The 25,223-nt window shown below is 40.3% G+C and overlaps 1 protein-coding gene across 2 annotated transcripts in view; it reads left to right on the top strand.

Moving 5' to 3' along the window:
- Positions 1–243: 243 nt before the first annotated feature.
- Positions 244–25,223, top strand: part of TRPC6 (transient receptor potential cation channel subfamily C member 6) — a 109,471-nt gene continuing 84,491 nt past the window's right edge. For both annotated transcript variants that reach the window (XM_079787618.1, XM_079787617.1), the window contains exon 1: positions 244–844. In XM_079787618.1, coding sequence (XP_079643744.1) covers positions 675–844 — 170 coding nt within the window. In that variant the 5' untranslated portion in view covers positions 244–674. The remainder of the gene's footprint in view (positions 845–25,223) is intronic.

The following is a 25,223-nucleotide window of genomic DNA, read 5'->3' as shown; positions in this document are numbered from 1 at the left end:
ACATACACCGTTATTACATCGTATCTCTTCTAAAAAATACACGTTTCCTTGGTTCTTCAGGAGTCTTACTTAAGGGAAGCTTCCTAGAAAGTTGTTAATTTTGTGTGGTTTCTAAATCAGCAGACTCTTAGGGCCATAAAAAAAAAAAAATGTGCGTGTGTAGCCCCGCCTACTTGAGGTTCGTCCTGGCCGAGAAAGTTGTGGCCACCGGACAGGCTTTGGCTGCTCTTTCTAGAACGTCATTCTGATCCCTTTAAAGGTGGGATCGTGACGGAGGACGTGGGGGAGGAAGGCGGGAGCCCGGGGCTGGAGAGTCTCCGTTGACATAGTAACTCTTCAGCTCCGTCTCCCCTGCTCCAGGCTCCCAGGCTCCGCCGCCACCCGCCGCCCCGCCGGCACTCCCTCCCCCCCGGGAGCCGGGCCGCTTCCTTGCGGGGTCCCCGTTGTGACCCCCTGACTGGTCGAGTTCGCCCCCTGCTAGCAGCAAAGCGGCTCTCGGAGCTCGGACCACCAGGCGTCCGCACCCCCCGCCTCAACCTCGTTCCCCCGGGCACCGGTGCGCCCCGGGCCCGTCCGGAGAGGGACGCGGAGCACGCACCGCACCGCGTCCCCGGGCACTGCCCAGGCGTCTCCCCCGGAGCGGCGCGGGGCCCGGGCCCGTCCGGCTTCCCGCCATGAACCCCAGCCCACCGTTCGGGGCCCGGACGGGCGGCTCTCCCCGGGGCGCGGCCGGGGCGGGCGCGCGGCGCAACGAGAGCCAGGACTACCTGCTGCTGGACGCGGAGCTGGGAGAGGACGGCTGCGCGCAGCCCCCGCTGCCGCCCTACGGCTACTACCCCAACGTGTGAGTGCGGGCGCCGCGGGGCCGGGCGCGGGCTGCGGGGTGCGAGCCGACCCGCGAGCCCGGGCTGGGACCCCAGGAGCGGAGGGGCGCGTGCGTGCGGGTCTGGATCGCTCCCGGGGAGCCGGTGCGGGGAGGGAGGTCTGGCCGGGGAGCGCGAGCACGCAGGCCCCCGAGACCGCAGCGGGTGATCAGGGGTCTCGTCCGTTTCTTCGGGGCGGAGGCCCGCTGGCCCCCTCAGGGAGACCCCGGGTCCTGCGCCAGTGGCATGGAGGGGCAGGGCACTCATTCAAAGCGGCGCCCCTCTGGCTCAGCCGCGGTGGGGAGAGGAGTGGAACCCGAGGGTCCCGGCGCTGCCTCGGCGCGTGTCTCCGCGCGCTGCCTGCCCCAGCCCTGCAGGGGCGCGCACAGGTCCCCCGGCCCCCAGACGGCAGGGAAGCGCCAAGGTGTGCGTGGGAGGGGGCGGGCGTGCCCTGGGACACCCTCTTCCCCACGCCGGGTCACCAGGTTAAGTCTGGGAAACAGAACTTCTAGGCTTCCCCACCCGAAGCTCTTACCAAAGGCGTCCGGGGAGATGAGCCGGCTAGGATGCGGGCCGGCGAGGAAAAAACTGTAGAAGCGGGCGGGGGGCGGGGGGAGGGTTCTAGTGCATTCTCAGTAATTAAAAGACTTTATTTAATAATTTTTTTTGGGAGGGGTGTTGGTGGAGAGGAGATTGGCACAGGCGGGCAGAGGGCGAAATGAAGGAGAAGTCTCCCCTCCCCCACCCGCCTGGGCCCTGGGAGATAGCGTTTCTGCCTCTTTGCTCCTTCACTGGACTGGGCAGTCTGGTTTCCTGACTTGCCACATCCATCCATGTGCGGTTTTCCTCCCGAGGAAAGCAGGTCTCAGTGGCAGTTCAGTAAGCAGCTCTAGAGGTGTCTGTGGGGGAGGGGGCATCCGCCCCCTTGGCCCCAGGCAGACCCTCAGGATAGCGCAGCGCACCCCAATCTTTGGCCAGGGCTGCGCACAGACAAGGCTGCTGTGGTTCCCTGTCACAGTAAGAGGTGAACCCTAGGAAATGGAGCATCTATTTTCTTGCCAAGATAAAAGAAAAAAAAAAGTTAGAACTGGTTGCATGCATCTGTGTGCTGTACAATTTGAAATCATTTACTGTTACTTCTCTTTTTTTTAAGATGTGAAATTTTATTTTACGGTATTGGCTTGTAGGAAATGCCTAGTATATTTTTTTCTGTATGTGTACGTGTCTTTTTCTTCTGTTTTTTTTTTAATTAAGATATATTTTACATACCATGCAATAAGTTGTACAGTTCAGTGGTGTTTAGTATATCCACAAAGTTGTGAAATCATCATCACTATCTAATTCCAGGACATTGTCCTTATCCCCAGAAGAAATGTTGTGTTTGACTTTAAATGACAGAATATTTTTATTCCTTACAGTACAGCCCTTCTCAAACTTTAGTGGACCTATGAATTACCTACAGATCTTGTTGAAATGCAGGTTCTGATTCAGTAGGCTCTAGGTGCAGGCCAAGATACTGCCTTTCTAACAATTGCTGAGAAATGTGGAGGCTGCTGGTCCACAGACCACACTCTGAGTAGCAAGGAGATATATGCCAAGAAAAAAATAGAAAGAAAAATGAATGAATCCTGGATATGGTAAATACAACTATTTTCAAATTTGATTTGAGAGTATATGTTTAAAACATAGATGAACTCTTTTTTTTATTGTCTTAGATTTGAGATCTACTAAGAGGGTAATATTATCTGTGGCTAGGTTAAGCAACTTAAAAAGCTATACTGTTTTTTAAACATTAGACTATCCCATAAACAAAATCTTTTCTTTTTTTTCTTTTTATCACCTGATTAGTCTATAATCACTTGTTACTGTCTGTGGGAAAAATAATTCGATTTAAAAACTAGTGGTAATATATTAGTAGTGAGACTAAGTAAAGTAATAATATCATGTCCTGAAAACTTTCCCCAATGTTTTCTTCAAATTTAGTTTATTGCCTTACTGATTTACTAGTATCCAGTTCTTACATTACCTACTATGTAGAGAGTATTTTTCTCTCTTAGTTCAGGAATTCCAGATCAATCTTAATAGCTAGACCTGGGCAGCAGAGTGATGAGCAGAAATATCTGAATGTGCTTCAGTTCATAAGGAGCACCCCCGCGTGTCATGTCAGAGCTATTATAATAATTTAAGAGTGAGCCTTGTTCCAGAATTAGAGTTTGGCCGTGTCTAAATCTGTTATTTCCAAAAGGTTTTATAGTTACTTTTACTTACTGTTTACTCTGGCAAGGTTTTTATTTTTCCCAGTTAAAAAGTCAAGGAACTGAAATATATTAACCAATAAACAGCAGTACTTCACACCTATGATGTAAGAGAAAGAGCTAAAGGAAACTACTTCCCTTTGGTAGAGAGTACAAATAAACCCTTCCATATGCTTTTGACATCTTATTTACACAATTTCATACATTTCCCCAGAGTGGGAGGAGTGTTATTTGTGAAAGGGCAATCACTAGTGCACGTTAGACATGGGCATGGCCATTTTCTGAAATCATTGAGATTTTTCTCTTATAAAAATCACAATTTTTTTGCAACTTGTCTTTTCTGTGAGATAAATTCAAAGACTCTTGCTACAAAATTCTGTTTCATAATGCACTTATGTATAAAGATTTTTACATATATTTATGAGGCTTTACCACTAAAAATGGTGGCAAATTATTTTGTTTGGGAGCAATTCTCAGGCCTTACTAGTGTAAGTAGTAACATTTTGACATGGTATTTAGAAGAAAAAGATTCAAATTCTTCCTTTTTCCAACTTTTAATTGGTAGTCAATTAATGTGCTCTGTTTTGGCCAATTTGTAATGGTGATTAGCAAGAAATGGTCCATGTTCTGCCAGAATCCTAGGAGGTGTATTATTTTGAACTTAAAAGTATGCCTCTTGTTCATCACTTCTGAATATGAGGAAGAATTCTGGACATAAAAAGTAATGTTAAGGGTTTCTAAATTCTCAAGATCTGAAACACAGTCCAACTAAGCATTCTATCTGGAAAAGACTGACTAAAGAATTAAGCATAATGACATAGTAAGCTGTTTGTAAACTAAAGCTCTGGCAATACAGTGGACTGAGATAATTTTTAAAAATTATGGTTATTAATACCTAGAAATACTGGATAAAATATTTAAAATAATTTTAAAACGGTATGCAGTTTTGCAAAAAGTAAAAGGGATTACCAAGTATCACAAGCAAAGACATTAAAAGGCAGAGCATAGCCTGTGAGCTGATGCTGTGGCTGCCTGGGGGATTATGGATCTGAGTGACCAGGAGCTTCGAGTCCAGTGTCCATATGAAATGGAGAGAAGCTAAGACCTCGGTTCCAGATGAGGCAGAGAGTTGGGACTGAGACATTTCTGTCCCTGCATAAATCCAGGATCCTTGTTTTTATGAGAGGCTAGGCTAGAAAAATACACCACCAGCACCAAGTGAAAACAAGAAACTTTATTAGTAAAAGGAAAAGAAATCGTCCCCTAAAAATTTCATTCTTTGGGCCTGCATGTCATGTGAGTTTTGGTTTTTGCTTTTGTTTTTTACACTGCTGAGCTCACCTGGAAATCTTCAAGTTGAAAAATACCCTTGGGACTTCTGGAAGAGTAAAATAGAAAACCATTTTTGAAAGAATAGTACCAACCATCTCAACTGCCAAGGATTTTCAAGAAAATGGCAAAAGATAGAAGAGCATGGCTAAACATATGCTCACTATAATACATGACAAAACATGCCAGGAAATAGTCAACCAAGAATGAGAGCAGATGATACAATCCACGAGGGAGAGTCAGCATGAGATACAACAGTCTTATTGGATCCTTATAATGGAACTTGAGATAATGCAGCAACATGAAAGAGAATATAAAGTACAGAATATAAAAATAAAATTGTTGGTAATATATAAGGAGAAATCGAACTCTAAGGAGAGAATAAGAGCTACTTAAAAATAGAAACTCTATAAATGAAAGTACAAATTTGAAATAAAAAACTCTGTGGAAGGATTAAAATGCAGATTAGCCATAACATAATTGATGATAATACCCAGCATGCAGAGACATAAAGAAACAGTAAATATAAACATTAGTGAGTCATGGAATAAGAAGGTAGGAGTTCCAGAAGGAGAAAATACAGAGAATAGGGGAGAGGCAACATTTGAATAGATAATGGTCGATAATTTTCCAGAAATGATAAATTCTCATGTGTATGAAGTACAGCAAAATTAGTGCAATACATAAAAATAAACCCATTTAAACATATCATACTGAGATTGCAGAACACTAAAGACAAGAGGAAATATTAAAATGAACCAAGATACAAGGGATTTGAATGAGTAAGTTATTTTTAATTTAAAAAATTTCAATTACAGTTTATAGTCAATGTTGTTTTGCATTAGTTTCAGGTGTATCGCATAGTGGTTAGACAATCATATGCTTTACAAAGTGTTCCCTCTGATATATCCAGGACCTAACTAGCACCATGCATAGTAATTACAGTAGTATTGACTATATTTCCTATGCTATACTTTCTATCCCTATTACTATTTTGTAACTACCAATCTGTACTTCTCAATCCCTTCACCTTTTTCACTTCCCTTTAGCCTCCTCCCCTCTGGCAACTATCAGTCTGTTTTCTGTAACTATGAATCTGTTTTGTTTGTTTATATTGTTCTGAAGAGTCTACATATAAGTGACATCATGTGGCATTTGCTTTTGAATGACTTATTTCACTCTAGGTCCATTCATGCTGTCACAAATGGTAAGAGCTCATTATTTTTTATGGCCAAGTCATATTGTATATATGTTCCACTGCTTTTTTATCCACTCAACTTTGATGGCACTTGGGTTGCCTCCATAGCTTGGCCATTATAAAGATTGCTGCATTGAACATAGGAGTGAATATATTCTTTCAAATTAATATTTTGGGTTTCCTAGAATATATACCCAGTAGTGGAATCAGTGGGTCATAAAGGCAGTTCCATTTTTAATTTTTCGAGGAACCTCCACACTGTTTTCCACAGTGGCTGAACCCTTCTGCATTCCCAACAACAATACACGAGGATTCCCTTTTCTCCACATCCTCGCTAATACTTATTGTTTGTTGATTTATTGATGATACCCATTATGACAGGTGTGAGGTGATATCTCATGGTGGTTTTAATTTGCATTTCTTTGATGATTAGTGACGTTGAGCATCTTTTCATATGTCTATTTGCATGTCCTCTTTGGAGAAGTATCTATTTAGGTCCTTTGTCCAGTTTTTAATCAGATTGTTTGTTTTTTCGATGTTGAGTTGTGTGAGTTCTTTTTAAATTTTGGCTATTAACCCCTTATCAAATGTATTATTGGCAAAAATGTTCTCCCTTTCAGTGGTTTGTCTTTTCATTTTGTTGATGGTATCCTTTGCTGTACAAAACTTTTCAGTATGTTATAGCCCCATTTATTTATTTTTCTTTTATTTTCTTGCCAAAGGAGATATATCAGAAAAAATATTACTAATAGAAATGTCTGGGATTTTACTCTCTATGTTTTCTTCAAGGATTTTTATTTTATCAAGTCTTATATTTAAGTCTTTAATCTATTTTGAGTTTATTCTTCTCTATGGTGTAAGAAAGTAGTTTTATATTTTTGCATGTATTTGTCCAATTTTCCCAACACCGGCTATTGAATAGACTATCTTTATCCTATTGTATGTTCTTGCCTTCTTTGTCAAATATTAATCTTTAAGGGTAAGGTTAGATTGCTTATTTGAGGTTTTTCTTATTTTTTAAGATAGGCCTGAATTTCCTTTGTAGGACTGCTTTTGCTGTGTCCCATAGATTTGGGGTTGTTGTGTTTTCACTTTTATTTGTTTCAAGATATCTTTTGATTTCTTCCTTGATCTCATTGTTAACCCATTCATTGTTTAGTACCATGTGTTTTAGCCTTTATGTGTTTGTGTGTTTTTCTTCCTTTTTTTGTGTGATTGAATTTTAGTTTTGGACCTGATGGTCAGAGAAGATGCTTGATAGGATTTCAGTCTTGTAAAATTTATTGAGACTTGTTTTGTGTCCTAACATGTGGTCTGTTCTAGAAAATGTTGCATGTGTACTTGAAAATAATATATTTGAGTAAGTTTTAAAATTCAAAATATATACAATGAAAATGCACTCCTAATGTATCTTGATACCTATAATATATAATGTGTTGCTTGTAAGAACTATGTTTGTTCTTTTATATAAAGGCGCTGTTTACTCTTTAGGTATTACTGTAATTTTTATACAAAGTTGATGCTCCATTGCTGATAGGATCTCTTTAAACAAGGATATGGACACAAAGAGTTTCCTACTTAAAGGTGATATCAATGAATCACAGTTGTTGGAGAAACCCCAAAAGATTCTTAATTCTGTTCTTTATTTCACATGATAAAAACAAAACTGACTTTTTTGGAGACATATTTATTTTTTATTTGATCCATGCATTCCATGAAACATTTCTGTTTCATAAAATAGTTTAAATTAAGTAGAAATGGTGATTATTTAATGTTAAAATGCTTGATACTCTCTCAACAAAGACTTTAAGATTATTTTTACTGTTTCTTTGGCAACAAATAAAATTGTTCCTGGTGCATGGTTTGGCAATCCAGAAAGTATCCTGAAGAAAGAGACTATAAAAGCAAAACAGCTGTTTAAAGTCAAAGTAGATTACATTATTAATGATCAAAATCAAGAACTTGAATAATGTGCCATAAGCATGATATTGAATTACAGACATTGTCACAATAGTGTTTATATGATGTTTACTTATAGGCCATAATATTATTTAAAATTATACATCATAGAGAACCTGTTATAAAATAAAGGTACATGGAAAATTTCTTTATTAAATGTGACTTCATCTTTCTTTTTATTATATTTTAAAATTTTTTCAATTACAGATGAAAATAACTTTTTTTTAATGGGTCATGAATTCTTTAAAATTTTTGTTGACTCCAGGATGATTTTGGATAACCTATCTATGATCCTTAAGACACAGACTTTTAATTTCTGATTTAAGAGAAGTAACCTTAGGTCAGAGAGCACAGATAAATAAAATCCCCAGACACACTCTTCTTTTCTCCAGGCAAAATAAAATATTTATTCAACACATTTATGTATAAATAAGCTAATGAGGAAATTCAGATGGCAGGCTAGAGAATGTTTTGTTATGTTAATTACTAATGGACCACAGTACTCTCTTGAAGAAGTTTAAGATTGAAGTGAGAGTATGGACTCAGGCCTATGAATCATATTAAATCTTCATGTTTCTCCCTCATTTTGCCTCCATATGTCTAATAAATATGTCTGTTCAAACATCTTTCATATTTAAAAACATAAATTTTTATTGATTTCAGAGAGGAAGGGAGAGGGAGAGAGAAACATCAGTGATGAGAGAGAATCCTAGATTGGCTGCCTCTTACATGCCCCTCACTAGGGATCGAGCCTGTAACCCAGGCAAGTGCTCTGGCTGGGAATTGAACCCTGACCTCCTGGTTTATGGATCAACACTCAACCTTGATCTACACTGGCTGGGCACATTTTTTATACTTATTTGTTTATATACCTCTTTTCTTCTACTAGACTGTAAGTTTCTAGAGGTGGGCGATCCTCCATCTCTTTACATTTAACACCGTGTATAGCAAAGAGAAGCTACAAATTAATTTATTCCTTAACAAAGATATGGTCCTTTCCTCAATACAGAGGTGGGCAAAAAGTAGGTTAATAATAATAATAAATACAATAATTAATAAATAATAATACAAGAATAACCTTTGTGTTTCCTGTACTCACAACTCTAGATCTACTTTTGCCTTCCCCTGTATACTAGATAATAAAAGGGTAATATGCAAATTGACCCTAAGGGAGGAATGACCGGTCGTTATGACACAAACTGACAACCAGGGGGCAGATGCTCAATGCAGGAGCTGCCCCTTGGTGGTCAGTGCACTTCCACAGGGGGATCGCCATTCAGCCAGAAGCTGGTTCATGGCTGGCCAGCACAGTGGTGGTGGCGGGAGCCTCTCCCACAACCGTGGCAGTGCTAAGGATGTCCGACTAATGGCTTAGGCCCGTTCCCCATGGGGAGCAGCCCTAAGCCGTTAGTCAGACATCCCCCAGTGGCTCCCGGGCTGCCAGAGGGATGTCTGACTGCCAACATAGGCCTCATCCCCTGGGGAGCGGGCCTAAAGCCGGCAAGTGGACATCCCCCGAGGGGTCCCGGACTGTGAGAGGGTGCAGGCCGGGCTGAGGGACCTCTCCAAGTGCACGATTTTTTGTGAATGGGGCCTCTAGTTTGTTATTATAAGGAATGAAGTGATACAGCTCTTTTTATAAAAAAAGCATCTGAGTCCTCTAGGTTAGGCAGAAAAATGAATGTCCAGATCGAGGGTGATACCCATACGATCCTTAAGACCCAGACATATCCAGTTGCATATCCACTGAAATTCACCTTCTTCTGGGGAACTGGTTCCTGCCACTGCCATGCTGCTCTCCTTTTAGCTCTCTAGCCTCAGGCTCTTCCCTTCAAGTTCCTTCCGCGCACCTGAGATGAGGCTGTATCTTTGTCAGGACCTGTCAAATGCTCAGGGATAACCAAAGAGAAATAATGAGCAGAGAAGACCTCTTCGCTGGCTGTAACTGCTGTTCTAGCTCATATGCGGAGTCTCTAAGGACTGACCCCTGCCTACCACTAAGCTTCATCCAGCTGGCGAGAGCTTTCTTCCCTCCTCTCCTGAGACCATCCTCACACAGTCTAGCCCCTAATAAGTCCTAGCCCGGACAGACGAAGAGCCACCCCCCTCTTTTTATTCAGTGTAAGATATACTTTTCTAACTCCATTTCTTTTTCTAGGATTTCCCCTTTTCCTGAATCATTGACATTAAGTATGTTCCCCCATTTAAGCAAAGATCCCACCACCTACCCACAGAGGTATCGTTCACTGTCTGACCCGCAAAGGGGCAGAAATATCAAAACATGACCACCCAGCAGCAGTATAAGGATAAAATCAAGCAGCTCATTTCCTTACAACAACATACTTATCAGAAGTTAAGTAAAATTGATCAAAGGGAGCATGTGTGATATTATGATTTCTTATACGTATGTAGTGGTTTAGAATTCACAGAGAATCCTAGTATCATGTCCTCTGAAACAACATCTATAGCCATAAAGAAAAGGCGTGGACCTTGGTTAAGAGTTGGCATTTTCAAAGCTGCTCCCAGGGGAAAAGTAAGTGTCACAAATTACCTTTGGATCTGCTTCCCAGTCTTCATTTAGGCGTCAACAGCCCCCGACTGCCCCCTCTGCCACTTGGGTTAATGGTGGGTCTCCTTTAATTGGCCACTTTGGGGTCTGTGTTCTATATGACAGAAACCACCTATTTTGTTTTCACACCTCCCCTGCCTTGAAGTAATCCATAGCCTAAGCCGCTGATAACAAATTATTATCAGGAAACATTTTTTTTCAGGGCACAGACACTGTAGGTTGTGGAGTTATGGCCAGATGTGCTGAAATGCCTACATATATTTTGTTACAGAAATTTTGTTTACCTCTTGAAAGACCTTGCATAATTTTTTCTCTAGGCAGTTTTGTTCCTTGAGTTATAAGAAGTAACGTTATAAGATATTCATCTCTGTTTTTTTGGGAAGTAAATCATAAAAGGAAAACATTTTCTTTAAGTCCATTCTTGTTTTCTTCTCTCTTCCATAAAAAAAATGCTAAATATAAGTGGATCCAGTTGGATAAAATTACCATTTGTGATTGCTCTTTGTCTAGGCATCTTCTGCTTGCTCTTAGTGCACGGAAAAATGCTCATCTGTATGTCAAATTTCAACTGAACTTTAGCATCTAAAATTTGGTATGCTGTTCAAGACTCTTAAGCCATTGAAATTTATCGACTCACATTTGAAACAGCCTATAGAAATGAATGGTACAGATACTCATACAACATGTATGAGTGTGGTATAACTGTTCTCTCGCTAATTCAGATGACTCAGCCAGGACCACGAGTAGAAATGATATTAGTGAGAGTTACCTACAGTCCAATGCAAGTTGCTGTTTCTATAGAGGACTAATCTAAAATCTTCATGTATATTTGGGGGGACTAACACCTTTTGAATACCAACTCTATAGCAGATCCTTTTGTAGTTATCATACAAATGTAATTTTGTCTTTAGAGCAGCCACTTGGCTATGTTAAATGTCCATATTATAAGTGACATTACTGAAATTTAGAGACGTTAAGCCATGTTCAGAAAATTACACGGCCGGTAAGTTGTTGTCAAGTGGAAAAAACCCAGTGCCTCTTAGATAGCGCAGACTGGAGCACGAGGACAGAAGGGCTGGCATGTTGCACAGTTCCCTATTTCAATATCCATGCACTCATGCTTGTCCCTGGCATAGCTGGATACCTGGTGAGCTGCGCTCCTGGAGAGCATATTCATCATTCCTGTTTCTCTCTTTCCATAGCTACTTGGGAAGCCACAGGGTGGCTCTGACCTACTGAACCAAGGTTTTTTGTTTTGTGTTCATTGCATCTAACTTATATTCTAGGTGAGGGGAGAAGACTGGACGAAACGTTATGAATAGCAGTAATAAGTATGTTTAGCCTCTACCTTCTCTTTTATTGAAATCATAACTGTCTTTGAAGTTCAAGCTTTATATCGCACAGCTTCACTAATTTGTTAATCTATATGCTCATTTATCTTTTATGTGATTATTCTAGTAATAATAAAAATAATCGATTTATTAGGGCTTTCTATGTACCAGGCTTTCCTCTAAATGGTTTACAGGTATGAACTCATTTAGTATTTATGACAGACCTATGATGTACTTTACTGAAAAGAAAGAAAAAAATACCACAGCAACAAGAGGTTAAGTGACTTGCCAAAGATTATATGACTAGCAATTGACAGAAATGGGAAGAAAGGAAGAAGCAGAAGATTCTGTTTTATCACTTATCTAGGTAAACAGAGACAGGTTTTGAAAAACTGCCCATCTTTGTCACCAAAGGAAGATTATGAATGTGCCCAAATTAGGTAATCTGTAGATGATTTTACCAAATTGTCCACAAACTTTTATGACTCTTTAAAGATTACAAATGATGAAGCTTTCTCTTACTGGTGATTTCTCTCTATCAATGTGGCTGAAATGGCTTCTATGCTATAATGTAGCTGTATCAGAAAAATGGACCAGACTCGAATGGTAGTGTGAAACTGGAGGACTTGCATAATTTTTAAAGCATTTTACATGGTATTTATCCGAAAGTGTATATTGCCAGACACCAATCACAGTATGGGTAGTCATGTTAAGATGATTGCCTATTCAAGGCAGACTTTGTTTCAGTTACAGCAGCTCTGGTTTTGCAGCACAAAGTGCATTTTGGCCTGACATATCGTGGGTCAGCACAAAACCCTCGCACGAGACTGGGAAGAGTTCTCTTCATGGGAATTACCAACAAGATTATCTTGACAGTTATAATAAGAATCGGAAAACTTGATTTCTAAGCTCTTTGGTAAATTCTTTTTGGCAGATAAACTGTTATAGGTAAAACTTGTTTTTATTGTTACAGTGTTAACCTCCTTGAAACAGAATTTTGCATTGAGTAGGCTGAAGGGTGGCAGTGGTGACTATGGAAAGCTGACCCCGAGCAGGAGAATCCCCACTCCTACCCAGAAAAATGTTTTCTTCAGGACCCCTTTCCTTTGAGAGCACTCAGGGCCATCCTGAAGGATGCAGTAATTGCCCTCAACAATATTTATTTAAGCTCCTTCGATGTTTGGGGAACCATGAACACTATACTTTATGAAGTTTAAGGTTCTATCAATTACTAGTATAACATGCTCTGATATTAAATATACCTTCAAAAACAAGCAAAAAAAAAAAGTGCTGCCAATTCAATCTATACCTTAGATTTTTATTTTACAACAATTGAAGCAGCTCTTTTAGTTACTTAGATATAGATTTGGGTCCTATACAACTCTTATGCACATGTGGAAGAAAGAAAATCTAGACAAAATAAATTTGGGTAAGGTATCCCTAACGCTCCTTCACGTTCAGAGATGGACTTTCCCGATCACTTTTCAACCCAGAATCTCCCATGCCCGTGGTTTCCCACACAGCGTTGTCCTCTGCCAAAAAGGACAATGGTCACGCAACATTTCCTTAAAGAACGCGAAGGACCCATGATAGACCCAGAGCTTTTAGTGCTGGGCAATTAAACTGACTTTGCAATTATACAGAGCTAGACTATTTGATGAACAGTTCCCGAACGTCGCTGAACAGCTCACCGCTGTTCCTCATGTATGTCCCCCCTCCCCAGTACACACATGGACTTACACACACATATTTGTTTCTTAGGCTTGAAAGGACTGCTTAGCTCCTGTCTCCAGGATTTATTTTCCAGCCACTGTGATCCATTCTGAAACTCTGGATGCCATTGCTTTTAATACTTGTACATGGACTTGCACTGAAAACTATGTCATGGTCGTGACTGACACCTGAAGGCAGCGATTGCAAGGAGCCTTAGATGATAAGACATGTCCTTTCCCAGACAAGTTCAAATGGGAGAAATAGGTGTCTTCAAACCAAGGAAATATGGTGTTTGGTGGGCTAGTTAAGGTGAATGAGAGAGAAGATGTGACATGAAAGATTACTAGGCACACAATATCCTTTGTGATCTGTCCAGAATTTAAGAGGTTTAAACTTCATTCTCTGGCTGATGTTAAAACACAAATAACACTCTGACAGTCTCTTGCTTTATTTATATTAGCTGCTTTGATCCTCACAGCAAACCTGCGTGTTCAGTAACATTTTCTCTTATAAATGAGGAAGCAGAAGTTGAGAAAAGCAAAGTAACTTACCAAAGAATTTATGGCTCTCAAGCATCTGAGCCAGTACTTGAACACATTTGACTGTTTGGTTTTGGACTTCACTGTCTGTACTTGTGCCCCTCCAGTGGAAAGGTGGCTCCAGGAGGGGAGGGGTCTAGGGTGTAAACAGTGACTAGCATGTGGTGGGATTCAGTAAATGTGTGTTGGATGAACGAATCAATGTCTCCCTTATAAAAAGTGATTTCAGTAGATTGGCCTTATCTCTAAAAGGCTTTCCTCTCTGGGTCTCATTTGGCATTGCTAGACTTTACCTTTACAATGTGTTTTTATCATAGCCTTCTCTAAAACACTACAATATTGGAGTTTTATATTCTTGCAACTTAGGTCATTTAGTGAATTCTAAGAGCTTTGTATATATGCTTGATCCCTAAAATGGTGTTTGTTAAGTATTCTTAAGTAATCACACAAACAAGAATATATGAATATAAATCCTTTCTTTACATTGTATTGACAGAACACTCATGGGGCTTTATCTTTTGCTTGTTTGTTTTTACTTAAATAGCAAGAAGAAAGGGACTTGAATTTTTATTTAATAAGTTGGAAGATTTTGTGCAAACTGAATTTCCTGAGACCAAAACTCATTGCTTAAATACTTTAATGAAATAATTAATACTTAAATAAGTTTTAAATGCTTAAATGAAATAATTCAGCTTAAAGTCAAGAAAGTGAGAAAAGAATGTTAAGTGAAAATAGTCTATTACGTTATGTTGCTTATGTAACTGTGATTTGGACCATGTTGTGCCTGGGCAAAACTTACAAAGTTGACTTTCATTATAAACTAGCTTCCAGAAATTAATTATTTTCAAATTGGATTGCAACTTCCCTTATACCCAGAAAGGTTTAGAAATGATGCTTATCCCTCTTCTTACATGCATTATAGTGAGCGATATTACTAAAGGAAAACTGTTGCCCATTAAGTGATGTAAGCACAGGGAAAATATTAGCAGCCTTTTGTCTAAACATGTACACTGGTGGATTACAGAAGGTTTTAATCAGTCATTTGCAAATCTGCCTATACAGGATGGGGCAAAAGGAGGTTTACAGTTGTGAGTACATGAAACAGGCTTTATTCTTGTATTATTATTTACTAATTATTGTATTATTTTCCATATGAACAATGTAAACCTACTTTTGCCCCACCCTGTATTTCAGAATCAACAGGATGATTTTTAAAAATATATATTCACTAAGAATTATAAGAGTTCAAATAAATCAGAGTTGGGGGTGTATAACACTAAAAAAAAAAAATTCCCCAGTTGATTTTAATATGTAGCCACTTTGGGAAACCTGTTGTTTCAGATACTTTGGATTCACTGTAAAAACCAGAGTTAGGAACTAAATCTAATTTCAATAAAGAAAACCATTACTGTGTATTCATCCAAGAGTAAAAATATGAGATTAAGAACCTCATTTTTAAAAGATTCAATAATCAGATATTACAGATAAATTGGGAAATAGTGTATTTTAATTCAGAAAATTCTCATCAAATACCTACCACCATACATCTTTAACTTAACATCTAAAATTTTTCGTCATAAGTTTAAACAGTTGTAAAGGATGGCAATATATTGTGAAAATTAACATTTTTAAATAAAATCTATCCATCACTTTAAAAATCATATTTTATTAAGTCTAAATGCTAGCAATGTATTGTTCATTATCATTAATTTAAAAATATACAAACTCTTCTTTAATATATTTTACTTGAAATTACTTTCACATAACATAAATATCGTTACACAATATTTTTTCTTGAAATATTTTTATTGATGATGCTATGAAATTTCCTGAAACAAAAGAAAGCCTATATAAAAATTTAAAAAGTATTCTGATTATTATTAAATTAATATAATGAATGCGGTTGCAACAATACAAAAATAACAATAATACCTAACACAGAGCACATTTCCTATGTGCCAGGCACAATTCTAAGCACTTTACATATATTAGCTCATTTAATACTGGCAAGAATCCTAAAGGAACTTAATATTATTATGTGAATTTTATAGATGAGAAATTTGAGGCACAGGGAGATTAACTTTCTTAAGATTTCATAGATAGTAAGTAGTGGTTTCAAGATTGGATCCTAGACATATTGGCTTCAGGTTTTAGAATTTTTGGATCAAAATCTCATACATTTTAATCAGTTATAGTTTATTTTTTAATATTTATTAGAAATGCATTTCTTAAAAAATGGATGGGGAGCCTTGGTGTCTTGGTTAAAGGAGGCTTAGTTTAAACTTTGTGATTTTTTGTTTTTCCAAAATTTATCTTTATTGTTGAAAGTATTACAGATGTTCCCCCTTTCCCCCCCTCCATTGACCTCCTCTATTCTGCTCCCACTCCCCCCACCCCAGGCCTTCACCATACTATTGTCTTGTCCATGGGTTATGCATATCTTATATAATAAAAGCCTAGGTGGCATCACCCTCTTGTGTGACGCCCTCGCACGACATCACCACATGCACAGCGGAGGTGGGGCCCTGTGGCCACTCCATGTGGCGAGGGCCTGGGTGTCCCGAGGCTCTGTGCAGCATGGAGGAGGCAGGTCCTGGTGGAGGAGGTGGGTCGCAACAGGGGAGGGCAGTTGGGGGTGACCAGGCCTGTAGGGGAGGGCAGTTGGGGGTGATCAGGCCGGCAGGGGAGCAGTTAGACGTCAATCAGGCCAGCAGGGGAGTGGTTAGGGGGTGATCAGGCTGGCAGGCAGAAGCAGTTAGGGGCAATTAGGCAGGCAGGCAGGCAGGCAAGCGGTTAGGAGCCAGCGTTCCCGGATTGTGAGAGGGATGTCCAACTGCCAGTTTAGGCTCGATCCCTGCATGATCGGGCCTAAACTGGCAGTTGGACATCCCCCGAGGGGTCCCAGATTGGAGAGGGTGCAGGCTGGGTTGAGGAACACCCCACGCTCCCCCTCCCCCCATGCACGAATTTCATGCACCAGGCCTCTAGTATGCAAATAAGTTCTTTGATTAATCTCTTCCTGCCCTCCACCCTCCTTCCCTCTGATACTCCTTAGTCTGTTCTGTGACATTTGTTTAACTTTCAAGAGGCCTTTACACATTAGATCAATGCCAGGAATGGGTGAGGGTCATACTTTTCCTGTGTAAAGTGAGGAAAGGAGGTTGTGAAATGGAAAGTGGGAGAGGAGAACCAGTGTGACTAATTGACTACCTGGGTGTTCTAAGGAAAACCTAAGGGAGGTTTTGGGAAAGAATACATATGGATATGGAGGACTTGAAAACAGATTTCAGCAAAACTATTTCTGTCCATGTACTTCTTGCAAAGATGTTGTGTGCCTCAAGGGCATGGATCCCCCAGTTTAAAGAAGCTGCCCTAGAGTAGGACTTCTCAAGGTGTGTGCCCCAGCATCATCTGGGAACTTGTTAGGAATCCAACTCATTGGACCCCACTCCAGACTTACTGAATCAGAAACTTGGAGGGTGGAGTCCAGTGACCTGTTTTCTTTTTTTAAAATGTGCAGCTTGACTTGGACCACTGCCATTGGTTCTACACAGCCCTCAAAGCATGATGCTACTTTGTGCTACGGTTACTATAATTTATCCAGTCAAAGGCATCACCATTGTAAGAGAAAGTCCAGTTTTAAATATTTTTAAATGTAAAAAATAAATGGTTGTTTTCCATTGAATGAATATGGTCTTGCCTTGCCTATAAGATTGTTAAGGGTACTGGCTTCATTGCCACCGTGTTCTTCTCACCTTTCAGTGCTAGCTGGGCAAGGTATTGAGTAAGTATTTGCTGAGTGCACATCACCATTGGGCTGCTTTGTATATTGTGTGTTCTCTGAGTTTTTCATCTTCTGTTCCCTTCTTTGCCCTGACAAAGCCTTATCCTGAGGAAATATTTGATGCTCAATAAACAATTGTGGATTCATTGACTGATTATTTATGGAGTTGGAGGCTGGTACTAGGAATTAAAATCAGGTAGGAATTGAAGAGTTTGGCGGTATCTTTAACTATGGAAAAAAGATAATAGTTACTGCTTCTATTTTTGGACAATGAGAGAGGGGACAGAGTGTCCTTGACTGTGAGAAAGTTGGGATTAGAGTCAGGAGATAAGGAATACTCTTTGATTGGTATTTGTGTCTCCATTATCCGAAATCATATTGTTTATCTGACTTTTTCCCCTTGTATTCTCATTACTGTATAATCTTAATGAAGGAAGGGACTGGGAGTCATTTTCCACTCTATTTCAAGTATCTAGCACCTGTCTCACAGCAGTTAATCAATAAATATGTTGTGAATAAACAATTGCATAAATGTGTCAACTGAGGTTTACTAAAGCCTAGAAGGGTTTTTGTGTGTGAAAAATTATTTACAATAATTGATGTTTTAATCTTACCCACTTACATTAAGTTGCAAAATTTAAATCCTAGGATTTCTCAAGCTTTTATTTTTAAAATTATTTATTTATTTTCATTGAATTATAATTTACATATATTAGTTTCATGTGTACAACATAATGATTTGATTTGTATAAGTTGAAAAATGATGACCACAAGAAGTTTAGTTAACATTCGTCATCACACATAGTTATTTTTTTCTTGTACTGAGAACTAAGATTTACTCTCTTAGCAACTTTCAAAAATACAATACAGTATTACTAACTGTGGTCATCGTGTTTTACATTACTTCCCCATGGCTTATTTATTTTATAACTATGTGTACCTTTTGACTACCTTCCCTGCCTCTGGAAACTACCAAATTTGTTCTCCTTATCTATAAGTTCAATGTATTTATTATGTAATTTTTTATTTCACTTAAAATTGCAGCAACCTGTGTTTTAAAAACCTCTCCAGGTGATTCTAATACATGCTAAAATTTGAGAGTCACTGACTAAGAGAAATTCTTACCCATATGCCCCAAGATATACATGTAGGAATGTTCAAAATGTGATTGTTTCTAATATTGAAACAAAATTCCCAGCAGGGACAGCCTATTTTAATTTTTATTATTTTTTTTCTGTGCTACCCATGATGCTCATCACCATTCCAGCCCCGCCTTTCTCTGCTCTTCCATGAGGACACCCACCTACTCCTCCACCTCACCCTGTCACATAGCATACCCTGCAGGCTCCACTGTGACTTCCTGGGAAACCCTGCACTACACCCACATGGATGTTATCTTCATTTTACACATTAGAAAATGTAAGCCTGGCATCTAAAGTAGCTTTGTCCCAAAGTCACATAGGTAATTGGCAGGGCTGGGATTCAAACCCAAGCAGTTGGACTTCAGAGTCTATGTTCTAAACCCCTACTCTATACCCTCTTAGGTAAGGCATTATTAATACTCACTTCCAGTATCATATTCCAAAGGGACAGAAACAAAGACAAGGAACCTTTCCTGTTATATTTCAACTCACAACAGTTGATGGCTACTACATATGAATATCAACCTTATTTTATCATGCAAACTAGGATATTTGGTAGGACTATCTAGGACCAAATTTAAGTCACTTATTCTAAAATTTCAGATTGTACAGAAAGAAGTGTCTTATATAATGAAAAGAGTGAAAAGGAAAGAGAATAGAAAAGGAATTTTAAAGATGTGATTTGCAAACGGATTCACCCTGCAGTATTTGGGGACTCAGGATGAAATCAGGAACTTCTTGAATTTCGGGACTGCCCCAAATTGATAGGTACTAAATATATAACTGCTCATTCAAATTCTTGCAAGTCCTATTGAATTTGGGTGATTTCCCCTATTTTCCTTCCTCTGTACACCTCCTTCTTTCTTCAGTTATAATACTTATTTTTAAATCCTTTATGTTTCCTTCTCTTCCCTTTTATGACCTGGCCAACCATTTTCAGGAGGGCTGGAGGAGGCATAGAAATCAGAATTAGGAACTACCCATATTCAAAGCAAGTTTGGATTTTTAGTATATCAAATATTTATTTTACCACAGACTCACTTCACTCACTCAACTGAGTCCATCTTTTGGTGATGCTGTGTTGTATCTTAGGCATTGTGAGGTGTGCCCCAAGCAATTCATTAATAACTAGACTTCAAGGATCACATTTTCAAAGGAATTTGCTTTTTAAAAAAATTAAATTTTAGGAAATTTTTAATATAATCCTTAGAATCCCATGATATTGACATACCCTTTTATATGTTTTCCTGAGTGGAGAGAGAGGAGTGGGGCTTGTATGTAGCCCATCTATATAGAGCCTAAGGGAACTTCTCTCCCTTTTGTCATCCACAAGATCAGCTGCAGAGTAGAAGGATAAAAAGGATGAGAGCCACTCACTGTTCTCGAAAGCACTCAAGAGTCTTCATATGAGTTAAACAAAAAATGTGTGTGTGTCGGGGGGCAGGGCTTCTGAGTTGGCATGAAGCTCATGAATACAATTTATGAGTGCTCATCCCAAACTAAATAAAAGAATTACTGTGTATATTTCTTGAATATGTTTATTTATTTTTTCATTTTTAGAGAGAGAGAGGAAGGGAGAAAGAGAGGAACATTGAACATCAATTGGTTGCCTCCTGAATCGAGCCCACAACCTGGGCATCAAACCAGCAACCTTTTGGTGCATGGGACTATGCTCAACTAACTGAGCTATACCAGCCAGGACTACTGTGTATATTTTGAATGAGCTTGAGCCTTTACTTTTAACTTAAGTGTAACAGAAACAACAAATGAAATGTTGCAGACAATACTTGAGGTGTTTTACTTTTCTGTCAATTTACCTAATAGCATTATATTAAAAAAAGGAGTTGTTCAAGTAGAATATTATTACTATAAGAGGAAAACTTTCATAACCTTCAAACCCACATATAGTATTGGTATTTTATTGGCAAAATCGTATGAGGATTGACATTATGGTGCCCTTGAGTCATCAAAAGAGATTTAAACATTGCATTTTAGGAATATTTTAAATCCAATATAGTTAACAAAAATGTTCATACTATAAGGCATGATAGTAAAGTGGAATGTTTCTTTATGTGGATTAGCTCATTGACAATAATCCTATATAATAAAGGCTAATATGCAAATCGATCAAATGACAGAACAACCGGTCACTGTGATGCGCACTGACCACCTGGGGGCAGACGCTCAATGCAGGAGCTGCCCTCTGGTGGTCAGTGCACTCCCATAGGGGGAGCGCCACTCAGCCAGAAGCCCTGAGCCAGGCCCCTGGCTGGTGAGAGCAGTGGTGGTGGTAGGAGCCTCTCCCACTTCTGTGGCAGCGCTAAGGATCTCCGACTGATGACTTAGGCCTGCTGAAATTGGGTGCGGGGAGCAGACCTAAGCTGTCAGTCAGACATCCCCCATGGGCTCCCAGGCTATCAGAGGGTGCAGGCCGGGCTGAGGGACCCCTCTCTCCCCCTGAGTGCACAAATTTTGTGCACTGGGCCTCTAGTCAAATATAATCTGTGACCTTATTGTGGGACAACTCAGTAAAATGGCTTCTACAACCTGACGTTCTTCTTTCTCCAATATCAACTCTCCTCATCTAGTCTTGATCTTTGTGTTCTCACAATAAACATACTGATGCTTTTGATTGCTGTGCCTTTCTGTAGAGTATGCACGTGGCCTAGATTAGCCTTGCTTCTTTTTTATTGGGCACACCCATTCAGAGGATCCTTCCCTAGACCCTCCCCTCCATTGCAGGCTGGAGTAGCTTAGAGCTCTCACTATGTTCTGAGCAGATTTCTCTCATTGCTTTTATGACACCATTATTCAGTGATTTATTTCTGTGTCTGTGTATGTGGGGCTTTCAGGTGTTCCAGGGCAAGGGCTAGGGCTTAATAATATACTCGTTAGTTGCAGAACAGTGTGTCATACACAATATCTAAAAATATCTGCTGCGTGGAAGGATGGCTGAATGAATCAATCTTGCCAACTCAAATGCCTGGGCTAGTAATAAAAACGGGTAAAGCAAGTCTGATGTAAAGGCAGGGCGAGTTGGGGATGTACTGACCTTGAGAGATTGTCCTACCAAAAAAATGACAGTCTCCACTCAGCCCTGGTCAGTTATTATCAGGAGGAACTAGAGGGCTGTGTTCCTAAATCCTTTAGTTTTTAAAGATAAGCCAGAAGAAATATTTTACATGTGGAATGTTCTGACTTCTAAAACACAAAATGGTCTAAAAGGACTATAAGCCAGAGCTAAGTCTCAGGCTGATGATCTATCTATATAATAGAGGAATATGCAAATTAGCTGGGACGCCATAACGTCACCACCAAACAGCAGGGGTCTGAGGCTGCAATGGCGCCTGGCCAGGTGATGGATCTCAGGTTGCACTCCCCCACCCAGTGGGCCTTGACAGGGAACCTCAGGCCATGCCCGTCACCTGGCAGGGCTTGACTGGGGACCTCAGGCCGTGGCCCCCACCCTGGCACCAGGCCGGGAGACCTCAGGCCATGCCCCCCACCCCAGCGCTTGTCCAGGGGACCTCAGGCTGCACCCCCTGCCCGGCGGGACTTGACAGGGGACTCAGGCCACATTCCCCACCCGGCAGGGCTTGACAGGGGACCTTAGGCTGTGTCACCTGCCCTGGCGCTGGGCCAGGAGACCTCATGCCACACCCCCCACCCCAGCACTGGGCTGGGGACCTCAGGCTGCGCCCCCTGCCCGGAGGGGCTTGACGGGGGTGGGGCTGGCAGAGTCTGGGTCTCACCCAATGGGGGTGGGGCCAGCTGGGTCTGGGTCTCCTACATTTCTGAAGCGCGTGTGGGTGGTGGGTGGGAACTTGACTCTAGGTCTCGCAGTGCACCCCAGACTCTGACAGGAGGAAGGTTTTCATATACATTTTACTAATTTTCTTTCATGTCTGACACTTCTATTATAGAGAAAGGGCAAATAGCAATATTAAAATAGTTCCTCTAATCAATTCCCTTTTAATGTGCACGAATTTTGTGCACCGGGCCTCTAGTTTTTATAGATTTACAATACACAAAAAAATTACTTTCTCTGAAACCCTAATTGCAAGTGGAACAGATTTGCTCACTACTTTTCTATTATAATGAAACTTACCACTCTATTAATCCAAGAAAAGAGAAAGAGAATGTTATCATTTTTGTCATAAAGGTATTAATTTTGATTCTCAACTTGGGCTGGCATATATTACTTTTTCACAAGATGGCTAGCCATTGCTTTACAAAAGAACAGTAAAAGACATTGAATTGATACTATATATTTTAATGTTTATAAAGAAATAAATCTTGAAAAAAATCATTGCATTAAAATCTTTTTAAATTATCATAAAACTCAGTTAATTGTCTCTTAGGAAACAGTTCACCTTTATTTAGAGATATGTCCATGATATGTCATGATTATTAAGGTTTAAACTATGTACTCTGTTAAAAATCTATAGAGATGACTTTCTAGGGAATAAGAAACTGGGATAGTGCTTGTCAAAGTTTTATAAATAAGGTTTTATTTATATAAAATTTTCAGCATTTCATATTCTGACCACAGGAAACAATATGACTGGTTCTCACAGAAATCTGCTACAGTCCACTGTAGACACAAATATTCTGTGACATATTTTACATTAAAAGTTTGCATCGTGTTCCATAACGTTCCCATGTTTGTCTAAAAGGAAAATAGTTTCCCACCACCCATTTTTCCAAAGATACGTAATATGTTTATTCGTAACTTTGCATGCCATCAGGTCTCCCCACATTCTTAGGGGTACTCATAACAGGAAGGGGAAAAGCCAGTGATTCCCATCCACGATTATGAGCAGGAAATATCAACTCAATCACTCCTCACACTCTGATCACAAGCAAATACACAGAGCATATGGGTCCTTCCTAGACAGGAAAAGGTAGTTAGGGGAGGCAAGAGGAAGATACGTTTAAACAATGAACTAAAGGAAGGTTCCTTTCAGCATGGTGAAAGAGTAGGATGCCATGTGGCGATGTTGAAAACAGAGGTATTTGAAACGGAAGCAATAAGATGGAGCCTCCCCTCCCCCCCTCCTCACACACACACCTGTTCCATGACCAGTTGACACTAAGCCTTTGAATAAACAGGTAAAGAGAGCTGATTTCACAAGAAAGAGAGTCAGTTGTATCACCCAGTGAATGCACACTTTACAGCCATAACAAGTTGCAGAGAGTAAGCTCCAAAGCCTGAGCTCGGCAGTGTCTCCATGGCCTAGCACAGCGGTGAGCTCAGAGTGAGGGCTCAGTGAACACTGGTATCAGGCCTCACTGTCCTGCCAATAAAAATCATACACAGCCGGAAACGAGAGGAGGTAAACGCTAAATACAGCCTGGAGCAATCTGAACCTGTAGACTGGAATCTTTGTGGTCTGTTTTAAGACTGAAGTGCAGAGAACATGGCAATCTTAGGAAAGACAGTGAGGGGAGGGAGCGGGGGGGCTAGCGCCCACACCTGGGGTGAGGAAATGGGCCTGCGATTTATGGAGGGAGCATCCAGCTATGATAGCTGGATCTGCTGCTGTCTGTCTGAGCTTGGAAAATAGGATAACTCTCTTTTTTGGTTAATCAAGACTTTTGTTGATTAGGTTGTATTTCATTTTTGTTTTTAACCCCCCCCCCCCCCCCCCCGCCACTGTCTGGGTGAAGCAGAAAAAAGGATTCAGTGAGATGGATAACTTGCCTCTCCTTATTGCCTGGCCCTGGGCGCCACGAGCTGAAACTGGCCAGGACTCGGAGGGGTACTGTAGAGGTCAAGGTCTCTCCTGGGAGCCAGGAAGTCCACCATATTCCCAGTCCATATATGTTTTGTACAGGGTCATGCAGGCATGGGGAACATGAAGGATGCCAGCGTACTCTGGCTATTGCTCATTCTCTTAATAGGTTAATTTTTTTATTGTTTCGTTGCTCAACTTTTGAATATGATTAAGTGCCTAGTTAATACAACAAGCATAACAAAACATGAATATATGAAAAGAAAAAACTTTTCTGTATGGCATCTCTGAAACTGGCCCCTTAATCTATAATAATAAAAGCATAATATGCTAATTAGACCAGACATCCTTCTAGATGACCTTCCGGATGAAGCTGGGACTGCAGCCATGGGAATGAGGGATCCAGGCAGCTGCTGTGGCTGCAGAGGCCTGCTCTTGCACGAATTTCGTGCATCGGGCCTCTAGTAAAAAAAAAAAAAAACAGAAATAAAAAGGAACAGTTTCCACTTTCAGTTCTTCATGTTGAAATGACACAGTCTATAGTCTCATGCACCCTTTCATTGCACATACTGGTCTGTTTGCCTGGAATGCAGCACCTTCCTTCCTCTTCAATTACAGGACCTCTTTGCCTCCTATCAAAGCACTTAAAAGTCACCTCCCTGTGGAATCAGATCCAACTTAGACCCAGTTCAGTGTGTCTGTTTCTAGATTTTCTTTTTAAAAAAATATATTTTATTGATTTTTTTACAGAGAGGAAGGGAGAGGGAGAGAGAGTTAGAAACATCAATGAGAGAGAAACATCGATC

The sequence above is a fragment of the Cnephaeus nilssonii genome (genome assembly GCF_951640355.1).
Source record: "Cnephaeus nilssonii genome assembly, chromosome: 13".
Classification (NCBI taxonomy): domain Eukaryota; kingdom Metazoa; phylum Chordata; class Mammalia; order Chiroptera; family Vespertilionidae; genus Cnephaeus; species Cnephaeus nilssonii.
The sequence above is the reverse complement of the archived record's forward strand: the minus strand, read 5'-3'. Positions and strand labels throughout refer to the sequence as shown.